Below are 20,415 nucleotides of genomic sequence, written 5' to 3'. Positions count from 1 at the left end.
CGTTAAGTTTTACAAATAAATTATTTATGGGGCCCATCTCCTCATGCTAGCAGCCCACTAAAAGATAATATTTATGGGGCCCACCTCTTAATGTTAGAGCCCCACTAAAGACATAATAATCCTACGTAAAGGGATAATAAGGAAGTGATTTAAAGACAACATTATTAATGAACCGAGACCGATTCCACACTAATATGCAAAGGTGGCATCTCTTTAATATGCAAGTTGAGGTGTCAGCATCTATGGAAGCTAACCATAGTATCGAATAATGTGTGAGTCTACATGTTACTGTTGATAAAGATAATACGTGTCTTAAGTGAGCAATTCTTAGAAGACTTATGGAGACAAATCAGACAAGTATATGAGCAGATTTCTAAGGTCAAAATCAATCTTATTTTGAAGGCAAAATTCAAGCACAAGCGATTCATGTCAAACTCGAGGAACCAGTTTATAATAATCAGTGACCAACGACATAATACTCAGAATATGGCAGTGATCTGCATTACAGTGATCTGTACACAGAGTCCAGGCAGAGACCATTATGAGTGCTGACCAATTTATCCTAAGGAAATATTTAATGACAGCGATCAAAAAGAAAGTCAAGTGAATTATATAAAGCAATTATATCTGATTCTTTACAGCAATGGTGAATAGAAGATAGCAGTTAATTAATTAACCAAGGCAGCGATAATTGTTAAAATACGACTTCATAGCTGTGGTGAAGATAAGTAATACTTCATACAAATTAATGGAACGGGTTGATCATTGTTTTCAGTGACTTTGTACTTGTATGCAAGTGATGCGATTAAAACAAAAAGATAGCTGATTTGGTAATGGTTCGAGACATGATCTTCAGTTGTAATTGTTAGAGAAGCGATACAGAATACACAACATCATGGTCGACTTTCATGTAGCCAGCACTCTTTGAAAGAGTCTATTAAGGAAGATGTTGAAAGAATATGAGCAGCGATTATATAATGAAGACAACAGCTATGGCAACTAGAGGATGAAGAACATCGATTTAGCTTCAGTGATTCATCAAAAGTGGAATCAGTTAATATGCAGCAGTATATGAACATGCTGGGCCGACTCATGTATACCACAACAGACTTCATATTTATCTCAACTTATCATGTTTGGATGTGGATATCTTGATTTGCCTATACTCCATAATTCGTGGAATCCTTTATTGCTATTCGTGGGTGAAGTCAAAGATGTTCGAACCAGATTAATGGAAAGATATTGAAAGGCGTATGAACTAGATTAATGGAAAGATAATAAAGACCAAAAAAAAAAGGGCAGCGACAAAGATGATATATTTAAGAAGAAATATTACAGCAGATCCCAATACGTTTGAAGAAGTTCTTGAGACAGCGCTGGAAATTAACGACAACAATTATATTAAAATAATCACCAGCCGATGAATAAAGTATATTAATAAGCATACGAATGCGGTATGACTTTATTGAGACCGATTAATAGTATACTAAATTCTCGAGGAAACAGTCAAAGTCGAAGAAGTATTCATGAAAAGGTATGAATCAAACAGAAGGTGGCAGCGATTAAGACAAAGCAACGATAGCGATCAAGATACTTTAGACAACAAACTAATATCATGGTTTGATTATTTGAAGGGATACGTAATATACAGAGTTTGATTATTAATGAATCTGATTAGAGGGTGCGATTGATAATAAATGGTTGATATGAAAAGCTGTGATAAAAATCAAGATGGACATGTCTATTCATTGTAAAGAGTTGTGACTATTAAAATAAAAGATATACATATGAGATGGATCGAGGGGTAGTGAAGTTGTATGTGTCTGTATATTGTGCTGAAAAAGTGAGTGAAAATATATAACATCCACACTAATGTGTAATACGATGAGGTGTGTGTCGTAGCGTTGGCAAGGTGTATGATGCTGGAAATATAATAAGTTGCTGACAGAATAGAGTGTGTAATTCTGGAAATATAATCAGACACAAGGGTGTGCTGTGTGAATTATGTTGAAGCTGTGAGTGTGTGAAAAATAAAAGAAGATAATCATTTTTGTGTACCCGATTATGGGAAGGTTGTAAATGAAGATGTACCAGTTTTAGAAGAGGATTATAAATGTTTGAAATATCAATCAGACATACAGATTTGCATATTAAGACAGAAGACATATTGATGATGATAGAAGAGAAGTGTATGCAGATATAGTGGGAGGATTATGCAGCATTTCCTGCAGAGATAAAGAAGACTTATGAGCAGATTTATATGTGCAGTTTGAGAACATATTTACGAGAGAGTTATGAGGAGATTATGATCAGATTTATGTGACTGATTAGTAATATTCATCACAGCATATTTGAGAAGATCAAATTGTCCATCATCCGTTATTATAGCAACATTTTGAAGGTGGAATTTCAGATTTATGTGAAGTGGGTTGGTGCTCACGAATTCAGAAGTGGGAGTTGGTGCTTCCAATGGGTAGGTGCTCACAAATCAGATTTGGGAGTTGGTGCTTCCTGTGGGTTGGTGCTCACAAACAGTGTTAGGGGTTGGTGCCTCTAGTAGGTTGGTGCCTACGAAATATTGTAAAAGAAGAAATATATATATATAAGCATTGATTTACCGTGGTTTTCTCCCGTAAAGGTTTCCACGCATATATCTTGTGTTCTACTTATGTTCATATTATTTAGATCACATATGAATATTGGTGTGCAATGAATATGTTTATGAGATAACTTATATACTTGTGAATGAAGTTGAAAAAGTTCAAATTGGTAAAATTAGTTGTTATACTGATTCACCCCCCCTCTCAGTATAACCGTGTGCTCTTCACTGATCTGATCTGAATTTCTTGATGAGTGCAAATTATATGTAATGATTTTTGATTCTGATCAATATCCTTCATTTCTTGATCTGCTCTTGTAGGGATCCTATATATGTTTCAGCAATTATAAATAATGCATTCATATACTTGTGTCATAATTCCACATATAACTTACTAGCTTGGCCGATGATAATAAATTGGAATTTCTTTTCTTTATTGCTTATATCAGATCAAATACTTTTTTTTAAATTTTCTTTTCCTGCTCCATTCCTTGATGCCTCTTCTCAATGAGATTTGCTCCATTATATATCTTATATGGAAAAAAGGTCATGTCCATTAGTTTTGGAAAGACGCATTGTATGCAATCACTGCCCTTTCCTTTTAGGCGCTGCTCTTCATTGTGCTGCCCTTCCCTTTTATTTCATGCTGTGGATTGTCTTGCAAGGGCAGAGTTCTGGCTGGGCATGACACCGCACCAGACTCCAACATGAGGTGGATTGTACCTAGATCCAGAGGTTCTATGCCAAGAACCAATAACATAGCTATATAGGAAGCCATCCCATCAGGGATGCAATTCTTGTCTCATATTAGTCAAGTGGAATTGAATGTTCCATAATTTGAATGAATCTATTCCCCTCTTCAAAATATAGATTAGGATGAATGATTTTGTTTTTTATTTTATTTTGCTTATTCAGTATAGCAAGTTTCTCATTTTACACCATTTAATTATTGCAGTCACTGTTGCATGCAAAATTGAAAATACAGATCTTAATGAATTTTTTGTTTTGTTGGAGCTCATTATAATCTGATTTCCTATGAGAGAACTTATTTGTTTATGTCAAAGTTCAAGTCTCATATTGTAGATAAGTATGCTTCAAATGTGGACATTAGATTTGTGTGGTTAGGTTCGATTCCTAGAGTTAACTAGTTAAGATCAACAGGCATTCTACAGTGGCATCAAGGAGTCTCATGTTGTTATTGTATACATAAAAACTAAAATACAGCCAACATATATTTGAAAAACTAAAATTATGAAGTAACTCTCAAGTATAAATTAACTTTTGATTAAATATAATAAAATGACTTTTCTTAATAAAATAATTTCTACTCTTTAAATAAAAAAATGTAAACAATGTAAATAAAATAAAACACTCTTGAGGAAAAAATAAATATAAAGTAATTAAATAGATGAAAATAGCTCTTCAAATACAATGCAAATATTTTTTTTATTTGTTCTTAAGTAAAATAAAATAATTCTAAGTAAACAAAATAACTTTTAATAAAATAAAACCAAAACTGATATTCTTGGAGTTTTTAGATAGATGTATTTAAGATATCTATACTAGCTCTAGGCAAGTATTGTATGTGTTACTTTGTTTCTTTTCTATGCCTGAAATTTAAGAGTAATAATTCCCTGTCCGTCTTGGATGTCAGATTTGTTTGGTTAGTTCCAACTCCTAGAAGTATCTTGTTCTAGATATAGTGTATTTGTGTCTTTCCCATACTTGAAATATAAGACGAATAGTTCCCTGTGGCATCTATTGATCTATTACTCTCACCTTTGATTTCCACTATCTAGAGGAGCTTTGAATGCTTGCTAAGCAGCCAAGTTTATAACTTAGTATGTACGATAATTGCTCCACAAGGGATATGCTTTTATGATTTGTAGAAGAGCTTTGGATACTCGCTAAGCAGCCAGTTTTTTGAATTTTTGAATTTAGCATGTATGATCATTGCTCCGCAAGTCTCCGCAAGTGATATATGGTCATGATCAATGATTTAAAATTTTCTGTGATATGTCTCACTCATTTCATTATAGTTGGGTATGAGGATGCTCAAAGAAAAGCTCAAAATTGTGTGAATTTTTGATCACTCTCAGTAGTTTTCCAGCAGTATCAATGTTATTGGCATGTAACTTGGTTGTTGACAATTGTTTTTAATTTAAAGTTTTAACCGAGGTCAGTAAGATCCTCACCTGCTATATATATATAAACACAGCTTTGTGAAGTATTAAGTTGAAACAAAAAATATTTTTTTGCATAAAGTGTGTTAAAACTGCATGATGAAGAGAATTTTTCTACTAGTAATTGTTGATATTTTCTAAGTTTTTTTTCCTCAACCATGTAGATTCTGCTGACTATGGCCTTTGTATTGATTATTTGCAGTACCCATATGCCTTTTCTTGGAGGGAGGCTTTGTCAACTGCTTCTAAAAGTTCAAAACATCCACTCTCTGGATCAGGAAAGAACTCTCCAAGTTCTGTTCAATCAGTTGGGTCTCAGGGCTCTGCTCCATCTGGTACTCCCCCAGGTTCTAGAAGTCAAACTCTAAAGCTACTCTTTGGAAGTGCAGCTGTTGTTGCTGCCATTACTACAGCTTTTTATGTAGGATTGCCGGGAAGTATTTTTACTGATGAAAGCAAAAGAGAACATACAGATTTACTTAATAATGAAATTAAGCAGAGTGATGTGAAAACTTCGGATGTTGATTATAATGACCACCAAAATGTTGAGGATTCCACTCATAGCAAGGAAGACCTTACTAGTTCCAGTTTCAGTCAGGAAAAAGAGCAGGTTGCAGAGAAGGAAATGAAAAGAAGTGACGAATCTGATGAAGTCCCTACCAATTACACTAGCCAGGAAAATGAGCAGGTTATCAAAGAGGAAATAAAACAAAATGACATATCTCCAGAAGTACATTCAATACAAGATGAATCAGAGGATATGCAACAGGAAAGAACAACTCAAGATTCTGGATTTCACAAAGATAATGAAGTTAATGGCAACATTGAAAATGTGTTGCCTTTCTTGAATGATGACATGCAAGAAGTCAAAACCATTGACTCATCGAATACCACTAAAGATGATACAGCTTCAGATGATGCAATGCCCCAGTACAAATCTTCCCCAGAAGATGTGTTTCAGATGAAGCATTTGGAAAATGCTCACATGACCAAGGTGGCTGAAAGTAAAGATGGAAAGCAGGAAGTTGTAGCTGGCCACACTTTGAACACTAGCAAGGATAGTGACACCTTAGCAGAACCCCATGATCATATTGCTGCATCTAAGGTATTGGAAAAGGCATGCACTAAATTTTATCTTTGTTCTCATGTAGAGTCAGGAAATGAGTCAGCTAAAATCTTAATGAATTCTAAGGTATTGGAAAAGGCATGCACTAAATTTTATCTTTGTTCTCATGTAGAGTCAGGAAATGAGTCAGCTAAAATCTTAATGAATCACTAAGAATTCAGGGGTCTGTTATGAGTTAATATTTATTAATGCAAAAGTTTATGAATGTGATTTTTTTGTTAGTTAAGTAAATAATTGATCATAAGAATTGGATAGAGAAATAAAATAAATGATGAATATTTTTTCAAGTTGCATGGATATGGATACAATAGGGAGTCGTCAAGTTTATAGGAAGCTTAGGACATGATAAGTATGGAATATGGCATATATGTCTTTTTAATATTTCTAAAAAGAATATAACATAGAAGAGAAGAAATCTAAGTATTTGGTAAAAAATGTTCAATTATGAGCAAAAAATGAGTGTATGGGTGATCAGACTTGTGGTTTGTATCAGAAATATCAAATATGAGTCAATGAAATAGAAAATTTTGCACATGAAATAAATTTGCTTCTGTATTTTATCTCTATCTCATTCATAACACATAACACACTTATATAGGAGTTTAATCTCCGACATTATAGTATATTAGTAACAACTCCCTATTTATAAGAGTTTTTCAAACAACTCAAATACAATCTCAACCAAATCTTGTTACGCCTAGAAAAGCTATGTGAGTTGTTACTACAACTCACTTCACCTTATTCACTCTAACTTAACACACATTATTATTCTAACCCATATTCCTAACAGTTTTCCAATCGTCTGATGGTGTATCTTTTTCCATGATTGTTCAATGTTTTCTTTTTTCTTTTGTTGTGTCCCTTTGACTGTAGTTGAGCTGTATCAAAAGACAGATAACCATATCAGGAGACATATAATTATCTAGGACTTATTCAGAGCTTAATTTTAAAATTTTAAACTGAGCCAAATCCCTCTTCGGACACGTCTGATATATGTGAACTAAATATCTATCTGTTGGAGTGATTATCATCTCAATTCATTCTCTGTTTCTTTTTTCTGAAGCATCCTTGCTTCACATTTCTGAGTAGGATACTTACAAATTCATCATCTAAACTTTCTTATCCAATAGCTAATTCTTTTTTAAATATTTGATATGTTGTTTCACTATCTTCTAATGGTGTGTCTTTTTCCATTCTTGATTGTTCAACATTATCTAGGACTCATTCAACGGTTACCTTAAGCTGAGCACAAATCCCTCTTCTTACATGTCGCATATATCTGAACTAAATATCTATCTGTTGAAGTGCTTTTCACCTCATTTCATTCTCTGGTTCTTTTTTCTGAAGCATTGCAACTTCACATTTCTGAGCAGGATACTTATAAATTCATCATCTACTCTTTTTTATTTAATAGCTAATTCTTGTTTTTAAATATCTCATACAGTTCCTTCACATGATCAATGAGTGTTTCTTTGCAAAAAAATTCTGTGTTGTTGATGGCTGATCTCTCAACATTTTAATCCTGTTTCTTGGTGACATGCCCACCCTCAAAAAGAAAAGTTTCATAAACTATATCATCAAGGCATGTCAAAGCAAGTGCAAACTTGTCTCGTGGCAAGTGCCAAACAAAGAGAGAGACTCATTCAAAGCAAATGAGAAATTTTGATTACTTGTTTCAAAAGATAAATAAGAGGATACGCTAGAAGTTTCTTAGGCTGATTGTGTTAACAGTGGGTTAAATATTTGCTGTCAAAAAGGGAGATAAAACATAAGATTCATTTCCTACCAAAGTTTCCTCTACCAAATATTCACTTTTGGAGAGTGTTAGTTAATGGATTTGTCTCTAAAATAACTCAAAACTGACTCATCAATGCCCAAGATGAGAGACAGATTAGAAACTAACAGTTGGAGAAATCGCTATCAAATTAGCAATTTTCCTTTGAATTTTAGAGGTATAGCTCCCTCTTATGATGTAATTTGGTTCCTTTTGGGGTATGCTTTTGACCAAAAAGCAAGAAAGGTGAAACTTTTAACCCGAAAATTCTAAGGATAAAAGGGATTTTTACAGAATTATAATTGAATAGAATGCAAAGATTCTACCCTAAAATGTTGATATTTATAGAACCAAGACATTATTGCTTCATTCATTCAAAGCTAAATATTCACAGTAATGTAGGTATGTAAATTTCAGAATTTATTCAAAAGATAACAAGAAAAGGTAATCCAAATTGCAGGGGTATTCAACATAAGAAGAATAACACAATTCACCAACCGTAACTCAGTTTATAATTCATGAAGTTGCATTCAGATTTCTTCCATGAATGTCCATTAAAAAGAAAGTTGAAAAGTTCCGAAAATAGCAAAAGAAAAACTATATCTATATCGTCCTTCAGTGTCCTATCTGACATAAATAGACAACAATTGATAACCGTCTTTTTAAAATAATGTTCTTTGGTGGGTCTTTGAAGGGGACTGTTCCAAGAAAAGAACCAAACAGTTACTCAAAATAAAACAAAACTGGTTAAGAGAGCCTGACTCTATATCACCTAAACTAGCCATAGGTCTGGAGGGCAGCACTATTAATTAACAGGAGGAACAGGGTTTCTTACCGCTGCGATTGCTAGTTGGAGTTGGGCATCGTGCATTTCGGCCTTTTTTTCTTCTTCCTCTAACACTAAAATAACTCTCATGTATTCTGCAAAGTTCTTACATTTCCAAGCCAGAGTTGTCAATCTAGAAAGAATATCCTCTTATGGGTCTTCAAGCAATTCTGGTTCAAGCTGAACTATGGGGGCAACACCTTCTCTTGGGAGAACCATTTTCCCTCACATCAACTTGGGTCAATAACTATTTTTGCACTTACCTGGCCACAGACCTCTGCTATGCGCTGGGTTAGTTTGCCTCGGGTGCTGGATTTCTAGCTGCAACAATTTTGATTTTCATATCGTAATTGACAATGAAACTATATGGCAGCAGTGTAGCCTTTGGGCATTTGACATTTTGTATGTTATTTCTTTAATATCTATAATGATATGCATATTGACAATGTGAATGAATTGAAATTCTGAATTATGAATGCATAATTGCATGTCGAGTATTGACAATGCTGTATGTTCAAAATTTACATTCTAAAATGTTTTCATAGTATCATACACATGCTATATCCATGTTTTCATATGAATATAATATATATATGCATGCGTTATACATGTTTTCATATGAACATTTAGAATTTTCCTATATATTTTAAATTTTCCCTATATTTTATATAGCCGTCCCCTTTGCCGTCCCCCACTGTCCCCAAATTTGGCAAAAAAAATTGCCGTCCCGGAAATGTGTCCCGCCGTCCCCTATCATCCCCATCTTGGAAACTCGGGGTAACATAGAAAAATAGAGCATTACCAACAAATAGGGTGGCAGTTTTGATTTTGTTGATGGTTGTCAATGTTTTTGAAGATTTATGACTTTTTTGAAAGTGTCATGATTGTTTTTGTACTCTCATGGAAGTTGTGAGAGTGTCATGGTTGGTTTTTAATGTTCTGTGGCAGTTGTGAAAGTGTTATTCATAGCACACACTTAATCCATGTTTCTCAATATAAGGTTGTGTGCGGGTCAACAAAATGTCGTGGAAGGTTCTTAGGTGATCCAGACACCTTACGAGTCATCACAATCAAACTAGGTTTTTTTTTCAAACAGAAGATAAAATTGAGTGCTACATTCAAACACGGTGGCAGTTTGGAAAGTCATGGTTGATCTTGAAGTATCATGGTGTTTGTGAAAGTGTTACGATATTTTTTGAAGTTTTGTCGTGTCTTGAAAGTGACATGGTTTTGCTGTGCATTTGGAAGTTTTACGTTGCTGTATGGCGTACATATTCTTGCATTGGACAAAGGATAAGGGGAACAGTTGAGATTGATGTCTCTCACACATCTGAATCTTTTTGACTTCTTGTTCTGGCCTCTTCTCATCTAAAATTGCATACTTCTCCATTATGAGGGCATTTTAATACAATCCATGAATTCCTCTCCCTCTGTCTCATTCTTATGCATAGAATGATCTCTTTTTGGTTGAGTGTGTTCTAAGCTGTTGTGTGGAGTTGAATGTGTATTTGCAGTAATTTGCAGAGCAAAAATGCTCTTTGAATGGTGCATAAAGGCAGCAAGAGATGAATACAAGAGAATGCAAACATGGTTACCTTTCGGTGTTTGGCAGTTGTGGAAGTGTCATGGTGGGTTTTAAAGTTTTGTGGCGGTTGTGAAAGTATTATCCAAGACACATTTCCATGCTTCTCAATTAAGGTTGTGTGGGGTCCACAAAAAGATTGTGGAAGGTGAGTCATCACAATCAAACAAGGAATTTTTGAAACAGAAGATAAAATTGAATACTGCATACAAACAGGGTGGAAGTTTTGTAAGTGTCATGGCTGTTTTTGAAGTTTCATGGTGGTTGTGAAAGTGCTATGATGGTTTTTAAAGTTTTGTGGTGCTCTGGAAAGTGACACATGGTTTTGCTGTGCATTTGGATATTTTACACTGACATATGGGGCATTTTTTCCTGCATAGGACAAAGGAGAAGGGAACAGATGAGAATGATATCTATCACACATCTGAATCTTTTGTTTTCCTGTTCTGTCCTCTTCTCATCTAAAATTGTATGGTACTCCATTAAGAGGGCATTCTAATACAATCCATGAATTCCTTTCTCTCTGTCTCATTCTCAGACATAGATTGAAAGGCTTTTGGTCAGGTGTAATCTAAGGAGTTGTGTGCAGTTGAGTGTGTATTTGCAGCAAGTTGTAGAGTAAAAACCCTCTTGTAGAATTGCTACAAGATGGTGGCAAAAGAATTGCTACAAGTTGTAGAGTAAAAACCCTCTTGTTTTATGCTCAATTCTAGTGGTGCCTTTCCTTTTATGCTTGTTACAATTTATGCTTACAGTAATTTCTTTCATTTACAGCACATATAAGAACTAATTTTCAAGCACAAATTAACAATTTTAAATGCAAATCATGAAGAAGTCATACAAACAACAATCAACTAATGTTTCATAAGGAATTAATGGAATTAGTGTTAGTAAATAGTTTTTGAATATGTATTGTTTCTACCAAACAGGGAGCAGATTTTTTCTGAAATGTTGTTCCATGGTGGTAATGATAACAATAATAGCAATATATAAATAGTACTAATTGTGCTCCTAATCATAGTACAACGATAATAGCAATGGTAGTGGGCCAGTGGCAATGCCAGTGATTTAACAATACAACTATAACTTAAAATGGTAGTTAAGAATTTGAAATTTGATTTGATAATATGAACAATTTGGCTGCATTTATTGGTATTTGCTGGAAACTTATTTACTAGAGGTAATCTAAAATTGAACTCACCTATTCTTTGGTAAGAATTTATTATGAACAAAGAATTTACGGTATTTCTGAAAAAGGCCAATTTTGATGTTCAACTGCTTCAATGTCAAATTTGACTTGATCATTTTTTGATTTGGAGTAAGAAGCTGGAAGATGCATATGATTTTCTTTTTTTTTTTGGAAGTATACCTACACAAGTTCCTTTGCTAATATTATTGAAGCCGTATTATATTTCAATTAATCTGTCAATTATATATTGGATGTTCTTATAGTTAATGATACTGCACGGCTAATGTAAAGAGGCCTAGTATTCAAACATTTTCTTTATTACTTAGCCCTAGTGGGAATTTTTAAATATTTTGGGTAAACATTTCAGTTATTAATGATCTCTTGGTATTGCAGGCTGAAGAGTCCCAAGATGAAAAACTAGAGAACACCTTGTCCGATACTTATCTTCTGCAGAAGGAAAATGAACATACTTCTCAGAGTTTGTTGAATGAGGAAGATCGTGATTCAAATTCTGTCTTCGAGCAAAAAGAGGTCATCTCATGGCAAGAACCTTTAACCCTGCTTTTAAATGTATTGTTTGTTGATGATCATGAGTGGGTGAGCTTTACTGAATGTTTTCCCCAATAAATAAAATTTGGAATCTGTATCCTTTAAATTTTATTTATTGGTAAGTCTGGGCATATACTAGACCAGTTGGTGGGGACCACACAAGGGGGTCTAATCCCCAAGCAAAACCTGCAAATAGTGGGCCCAGCAGTGGCATGAAGCCTGTGAGTGAACCTGCCCAAGTGGGGATTTGAACCCAGGTGGTGGCTGCATTAGTGCTAACCCTCTACCCATGCACTATGCCAATGTCTTTCAACTAATTTGTTGCTTGACTTGCTTGACTCAAATCTTTGTATTTGCCTAGGCAGACGTGAATTTTCAAATTTGTTATTTACCATTGCTTGTTTCTAACATTTCTTCTACTTTGCCTTTTCCATTTCTTGATGCAAATTAAATTCTATTATATGTTATAGTAATGTGATTTGTTTAGTGCATTATGATTGCTGTTTTTAGCATATTTTTGTACCATACTTATTCCATTATTCCATTTCTTGATACAAATTTAATTTTTGTATCTCATCTAGTAATGTGATTTGTTTTTAAACTTAAAGGATGCAAAGGAAAAGACCGTTGATAACAAGTTGTTAGATGGTGTGTTGGTTCTCAATTTTCTTGAAGCAATTCATGCAGCTGAACAGAGACAAGCTGAATCAGACGCTCACATCTATGAGGAGTACAAACGAACACTGAAGGTTTGATAACAAATATGTGGTTGAAATTTTATTGCTATTTGTTCTTTGGGATTTAACACAACTTATGCTCTCCTTGTATTTTTTGATTTACCAATGTGGCTTGCATTTTGAAGGTATCTCTTATACTGAATCTATTTTATGTTGTTGATTATAAATGGCATCCATAAATTGTCTCAGGAAAAATATGAAAAGGAGCTGAAGGATGCTAGGGCAAGGGAACTTATGTATGCAGAGGAGGCAGATAGTCTAGAAAAGGTTAACAATCTTATCTGGTTTAGATTTGTTGATTCTCTTTTGTTATTTTTGTGATGTGATGTGATTACTTTCTGTTCAGTCTGGTTATTAATCATTTCATAATAAAACTATCATAATTCCCAATTATTTCAAATTTTCTTTCTAATTTTTTTGCTTATTCATATCATATGATTTAAAATGTTGCACATTCATGTCCCTCTAGTTTCTGTGCTTTCACAATGAACAATCTATATTAGAAAATCCACCTTTTTTATTTATCCATTTCTTCATCTCTGATAGTTTACACTTTTTTTGTTTGAACTTCTTGCTTTCAATCTTTTCCCCAAAAGATGGTATGCATACTTTTTTAGGACTGTTTGATTGTGGTCCATGGCTTCATAAATTAAACCCCAAAATCCTGTATGGTATTGGCCCATTTTTTTACCAAATGTTTAAGATTCTTAGATACGAATATTTGGAGGCCAAATTTTCTATGAAATGTTCTACTTGATTTTTGTATTTGGTTATCCTATACACAAATAATAGTTACTTGGTAGTCATTTCGTGTGTTAAAAATGTGTCCTTGTCTTGGAGATCCCCATTCTTGGAGATCCATATGGGGATGCCTCCAAATATTAGGAAGACTTAAGGTGAAGTTTCTTTGTGTCTCTGTATGTCCCATAGAATTAATCCTTAAAATTGGGAAACGTCCTATTGAGGCTTCACATATATTTTAGATAATCTATACCAAGTTTTCCTAAAGTTCTAATATGTTCTAACAACAACTAAAGGAACTAGAAAAGTCCACTAGTTAACTTGCAATTTTCTATTTACAAAATACACTAATTGACTTTTAAAGTAGCTCTCCACTCCCATCTTATAGGGGGAAATATTATAATTTAGATTTCAAGTTCTTTAAGCATGGTACTTGGAGAAACATCAAGATTTTGAGTTTTTCAAGCATGGTACTTGGAGGCTTCTCAAATTATCCATTGAGGATTTGTCATTGTGGCATGTTTCTTCAACATCTCATGTTCATCTCAACAGTTGTATACTTCATTTTGGTTTTTAATGACTATGCATGTAGTAAGATCATTGTATACCTTCGTTTATAACAATTTTTCTTGGTATAGGAGCAATTTTTTATGTGTTGACGTGTGTCTTCATTTGACACCATTATGCACAAGTGGTTCACATTAATAACTTGATAGAAGGTCAAGTCATCCATGCATGCTTCGACACACTCTTGGGTTACTTATGGTCGAATGAGCATGGGTTATCAAGTCTTTAGGTTATTGTTGTCATTTTATGACACCCTTGGTCCATCAATGAGAACCGATCAGAGATATGTTCCATGGACCAGCGCTGCCCCAGTTGATCAAAGAGGAAACAATAGAATCATGAAGTATGAAGTGTTGTCTTGTCGGAACTCCGGAACTCCCAAGTTCCCAAGTTCCTAAGTCTTCTCTTCCTCAACCCCGGAACTCCGGAACTCCCAGGTTCCCAAGTTGCTAAGTCCTCAACCTCAGAACCCTGGAACTCCCAAGTTCCCAAGTTCCCAACTCCTCAACCCTTAAACTTCGGAACCCCTAGGTTCCCAAGTTCCTAAGTCCTCAACCTCGGAACTCCAGAACCCCCAGGTTCCCAAGTTCCTAAGTCTTCTCTTCCTCAACCTCGGAACTCCGGAACCCCCAGGTTCCCAAGTTCCTAAGTCTTCTCTTCCTCAACTCCGAAACCCCAGGTTCCCAAGTTCCTAAGTCCTCAACCTCGGAACTCCAGAACCCCCAGGTTCCCAAGTTCTTAAGTCCTCTTTCCCGAAACTCCAGAACCCCCAGGTTCCCAAGTTTCCAAGTCTTCTCTTCCTCAACCTCGGAACCTGTTGTGACCATTTCACACATCGCCCCATTTAAATGGGGACCCCCTCTTTTTTTTGCTTGTTTTTGCTCGCCTTTCGCTTTGCTTTTTAGGGTTTTGGTTTAGTTTGTTAGTTGTCTGGACCAGGGTCAAGCCTTAGGGTTTCTGTTACTGTGTTTTCAAGCCAGAGTCCAGTCCAATTTTGAATTTGAGAGCTTCCTCCCGAGGGATGCAATTTTGGAAATAAAGTGAATTCGCCAGTTGCTAAGTAAGTTGGTCTAGTTTCAATTGGGATTTTGAGTGCCACTCTGAAAATTTGTCTAAGTGTTGATGATGAGTGTTTGATTTTCGTCCGATTGAGTAGTTTTGACCAAATTTTGAAAATTTTGATAATTGATCCCGGGCATTAGAAATGACTTGTTTTTGCCTTGTGAAGTGATTAAACTCCCAAAATCTTGATATTTTGGCCTGTAGGAGCAAAATCGCTCCTGTCCCTCAGTGAAGGACCGGAGCTCGTTTCTCAAAATCTTACTGTCCTTGCAGGATCCAAACGAATTTCAGAGTAGAAGTGGTAAAGGGAGGCATGATCTTTCCATTGAATATAATTTGAAGAATTTCGCAAAGACAAAAATGTGCCAGGAGTAAAAATCGCTATTGTCCCTCAGTGAAGGACCGGAGCTCAAAATCAAACATTGCCTTGTCCTTGCAGGATTTAAACAATTTGGCGATTTGAGGAGAACCAAGGAGATATGTTTCATCAGTTGAATATAAGTTGAAAGCGCAAACATGAGGAAAACATGACTTTGAAGCTAAATCGCTCCTGTCCCTCAGCCAGGGACCAGGGCGAAAATCAGTGGTAGCTCCCGTCCCTCTCCCAGGGACCAGAGCGAAATTCCTCATAAGGCAAAATTTGAGCAAAGATCAAGTGAACATTAATTTTGAAGCAAGAAAGGAGGATGAAATGAACCCGTTGAAGATAAATTGAAGATTACAAGACATCAATAGGAGACTCAAATTGGCCTAGGCGCTCCTGTCCCTCAGTCAGGGACCAGAGCGATTTTTGCCTTAGGTCAATTTCTCGCCAAGTTTGAACAAACTCCAAGGCAAAGATGAATGAAAGGGGGTACTACAAGACCATTGAAGATAATTTTGGAAGTTAGCGAAGTGTGATGGAGCCTACAAGTGAAAATTCGCTCCTGTCCCTCAGCCAGGGACCAGGGCGAAATGTTAGTTATCTTGCCTTCCACTCAAGTTTAAATCACTCCAAGTCAGGATACAGGGTGGCAAGGACGTTTTGAGATGTCTCAACGAAGAATGAAGTTGCAAGGACCACCAAGGATGAAGGATTTACACTCAAATACCCAAATTCGCTCCTATCCCTCTCCAAGGGACCAGAGCGAAAATGTTCAAATGAGGCCAAATTTGGGTTGCCATTCACATTTCAAGTGTTTGAAAGGAAGTAAGGAACATCATTTTGCGCCTTGAAGATAATTGCAAGTCAATATGATGAAGATTTTGCACTAAATGCCCTAGTTGGCTCCTGTCCCTCAGTCAAGGACCAGAGCGAAATTTCTATGGAGGCTTAAGTTTTGGATGTTGATCACGTTTCGAGTGCTCAATAAAGATCAAAGGACCTCATTCTACGTTGTGAAGGTGATTGCAAGTCGATGGAAACAAAGATGACCCCAGAATACTAAATCGCTCCTGTCCTTCAGGCAAGGACCAGGGCGATTTTCATTAAAACACTCATTTTCCTTCGAAGATCATGTCAAAGCAAGATTATATTGGGTCGAAGATATCATTTGGAAGGCAATGAACAAGAAGCAAAGATTAAAAGATGATGAATTTTGGCTAGAGCATAAAGTTCGCTCCTGTCCCTCACCAAGGGACCAGGGCGAAAACCATTCAAACATCAAAATGCCTTGTTAAGGACGAATAAAGTAAGCGTGAACCCAAGGGATAACGTCATTGCTTGCCATATGATGAAGATTGGTAATCGAAGAAGTTGGGATCAAGGAGAAAACACAAGGTTCGCTCCTGTCCCTCACCAAGGGACCAGGGCGATAATGGTCACAAAGGGCATTCGTCTACGAAATCAAATCAATCAAGCACAAGGTTCTTTTCAGAAATGCCAGTTTCAACGTAAAGATGAAGATTTTGAACGTAAAAGGTAAAGGAATCAAGGCTAAGATGGTAATTCACTCCTGTCCCTCTCCCAGGGACCAGAGCGATATGGTTTGTATCTTTCCACCTCTCCAAATTTTGGCGCTAAAACATTTTTTTGAATTTTATTAAATGCTAAAAATCGATAAATTCAATTAAAAGTTAGCATTTAAAATTTGCGCGTGAGCATTTAATTAATTATTTCTTGCCTTTAAAAATCGAAAAATTAATTGCAAAGGCATTAATTAATTAATTATTAATTTAAATAAAAATCAAATTGGGGCGCTTGTGTTTTAACTCTCAATTATTTACAAAGTCGGCCATTGGTTTTTTTATTAAAATTGCTTTTAATTATCTTTTAATTACCAAGTCGGCCTAAGGTAATGCATGAGGTAAGCGCCTATAAAGGGGGGGAGTTTATTTCATTTTCAAATCATTATTCAAATATCCTTCACATGCGATTTGGAGAGGTGCGAATTGTGTTCAAAGTGGAGCGAATTTCATAAAGGAGAAGTGCGAGTTTCTATTCAAAGTGGTGCGAATATCATCAAAGAGGAATACGAACTTGGATTGGAGGTGAGGCGAATTTGCTATCATCAAGACATTGAAGACCCCTTCCAAAGGTGGCGAATTACTAAAGAGGACGTTCATTTGAAGAGAGATCACGTGGGAAAGCTTCAAATTAATTTTTGCCTAGGCAATTTTCTTCATTTTGCTTTTTAGAGTTAAACTCTCAAGCAAGGTATGGCGAAATCTTCCTTTCTCTCTTGTTTTGAATTTTGATCGTCATAGCCTTAAGTTTTGAATTTTGAAAATTTGAATTTCAATAGCTCAATCGTTTTTTGGGAAATGATAACTCAAGGACTTATCATGAAGTTTCCTAAAATTAATCTAATCTATGTTATACATTGCAAAATCTAGTTTCTTATTATGAAATGTTGTGTAGGTATGGCGACCCCGAAGGCGGGAGCATCCACCAGTCGTCCAGCTCTCATGAAGGAAGATCAAAAGACCGAAGAAGTGGAGACCAAGATCGTGTCTAAGTGGAGCAACATTGGAGATACCAACTTGGGTAACTTCAGTACGAAGAAGTTTCGAGAGGTCCCTTACATTGGCAAGCCATCACCTGTCGCCAGGAGGATAATTGAAAGTGGCATCATTAAGGCGGCCGGCTTCCCTCCAGCAGTACAGTGCCATGAGTTGATGATCGAGTGTGCTCGTCATTATGATCCTCAGTCCAGAACGATCGTGTCCAAGGAAGGAAACACTTTGGCGTATCTTTCAGAGGAAGCTATAAGTGAGGCTTTCCATCTTCCAGAGCACAGAGATATGGTCTACAAGAGCATAGAAGGAGCCAGGTCCATGTACGAAGATGATCCAGATGCTTGCTTAAGCATCATCAACAAGAACTGGTTACTCAAGAGTCGTCCTCGCCTGAGCAAGATCCCGAACACACCACATAGGATCGATTTCCAGGAGGAGTACAGAGATTTGATTACAATGCTCAACCGAGTCACGGGAGCTCCTCAAGCCTTCTACTTTGAGAGGTGGATGTTCTACTTTATCCAGGTGATAGTTCAGGGAAAAGGAACAATTCATTGGGCTAGAATGATTAGCCATTGCTTGGACGTACAGTTAAGGAGACTCAAGGCTACCAAGTCCTTCCACATGAGTTCATACGTCATATATGCCTTAATCAGGAGCTTTGAGTACGCAGGACTACCTCACAGAGGAGTGATTGGAAGAGGACCCGGCGAGGTCAGGGTTTGTGATTCCTATGTCCACTTGCATCATCCGCCAGGAAGTAACTACAAGTTAGTTAATGATACCTTCACAATGAACATCATGAGGACGTTGCAAGGCGGGATTCACAACAGATTATCTCAGGATGCACAGGAACTAGTAAAGAGGTACGGTGCTTGGTTTATCCAATTTCCGAAGTTTACTTATATCAAAGTTCATGGATGTCCTTCACCTCCACACATGTTGCCGAGATATCCAACAGACAGAGTAGTGTTACTTGAGGTAACGAGACAGTTGGCAGCTTATGCGAAGGCATTCAAACACAGACATGGAAATGGAGTTCCTTTACCTATCATCTTAGGCAATTCAGTTGAGGTATGTCCTAATGCTTTAGCCATGGATGACGCAGAGAAGGAGTTAGCTTTGTATTCTTTTTCATTCTTTGCTTTGAGAGAAAGCTTTGATCCACATGGATATATAGAGGAGACAGTCGGTAGGAAGTTTAAGCATGAATTTCAGATAGAAGATTTTATGATGAATCTCCTAGACGATCTTGAAGTGACAAGAAAGATGCATTCTAGATTGCCTTTGGATCTCATCAGGAAATGCAAAATTTACAGAGTGGCCGACCAAGCTCAGGACAGTGGCAGACATCTCCAGTCATCCTATGACCGAGAAAGCAAATCAGTAAGGTTAGACTGGAATGAGCCCGAGGTCGTGGATCTAGATGCTTTGATGGCTCCAGTCTTGTCTTGCACTCGCAGATGGGTTGATGTGCAGCATCAGAAGTTGAGAGAGCAAGGCATAGCTATGACTTTCACTTTGGAAGAGAAACCAGCCGAAGGTGGAGCTAGTGTAAGCGAAGGTAATCCTAATCCCAGAAATGCAAGTGAAGGCAACCTTCGAAGTGCAAGTGAAGGCGATCTCCATCCAAGAGGCTCGAAGAGAAAAGAGAGACCTGAGAAGAAAGAATCTTCCAAGAAGAAGCAAGGGGCCAACCGAGATCGTTCATCCGGCACATCTTCTCGACAAGAGAAGAGGACACTTGAAGTGGAAGATTCTATGGAGTCAATGGTACAGAATGATAAAGAAGGATAGGCACCAGGTGGATCTCTTCAAGACAATGAGTTGCATGAAGATGGGGAAGATAATGAAGTAACATCTCCTCCCAGAGAAGAAGAATTGCTCAAGGAAATACAGGTTAAAGAGACAAGATCTGCCATCCCAGATTGGTTGAAGGAAAGATTAACTAGGGTGATCGTGATTGAGGACGAAGACAATGTAATTGATTTGGAGAGCCTTGTCGGACATTCCCAGGAAGTGACAGAAAAGAGGAAGGCTACCAAGATGTCCAAGATGATTAGAGATGAGACTGGATCCAGAAAGTTGCAGATAGCTACGCCGGCAGTGGACAAATATGAAGGTGAGATCTTAGCAGAGGAATATGATATAGAGACATTTGAGCTAGGTCCATCCACAGCCGAGCAGACACTTGATGATGCCACCGATTCATTTGAGGCCTTGAAAGACAAGCTTAGGGAAGAAATGGAGAAGAATAGGAAGCTTGAGAGAGAGGTTGGTGCATGGAGAACATATTTCAGTCATATCAATCAACCTTTAGGACATCAGGATCCAGCAAGATCACCCATATAGGCACTTCCCCTTCAATCAATTGGTGAGGCAGAGAGATTCAGGAGTATGGTCCAGCGTATGAGTACTTGGATGGACAAATCTCATACAGTTGCCGTAGAATTTACAACAAGGATGATGAAGACTATTCATAGGGCTATCCAGGTTCTTGAGATTATCCACAACTTGATGATAACAGTAGCTGCTTTTGCTCA

At 36.7% G+C, this 20,415-nt stretch overlaps 1 protein-coding gene across 2 annotated transcripts in view; it reads left to right on the top strand.

Annotated features, from left to right (window-relative positions):
* Positions 1 to 20,415, top strand: part of LOC131032721 (MICOS complex subunit MIC60, mitochondrial) — a 106,014-nt gene that overhangs the window by 27,054 nt on the left and 58,545 nt on the right. Inside the window, exons 2-5 of one of the 2 annotated variants that reach the window (XM_057963753.2) lie at positions 4,985 to 5,887; positions 11,673 to 11,810; positions 12,437 to 12,577; positions 12,755 to 12,832. In XM_057963753.2, the coding sequence (XP_057819736.2) occupies positions 4,985 to 5,887; positions 11,673 to 11,810; positions 12,437 to 12,577; positions 12,755 to 12,832 (1,260 nt within the window). The remainder of the gene's footprint in view (positions 1 to 4,984; positions 5,888 to 11,672; positions 11,811 to 12,436; positions 12,578 to 12,754; positions 12,833 to 20,415) is intronic. The other variant, XM_057963754.2, reaches the window with a different exon arrangement.

This window comes from Cryptomeria japonica, chromosome 5 (genome assembly GCF_030272615.1).
Source record: "Cryptomeria japonica chromosome 5, Sugi_1.0, whole genome shotgun sequence".
NCBI classification, from domain to species: Eukaryota; Viridiplantae; Streptophyta; class Pinopsida; order Cupressales; family Cupressaceae; genus Cryptomeria; species Cryptomeria japonica.
Note: the sequence above shows the minus strand (reverse complement) of the source record. Positions and strands in the feature narration are given on the sequence as shown.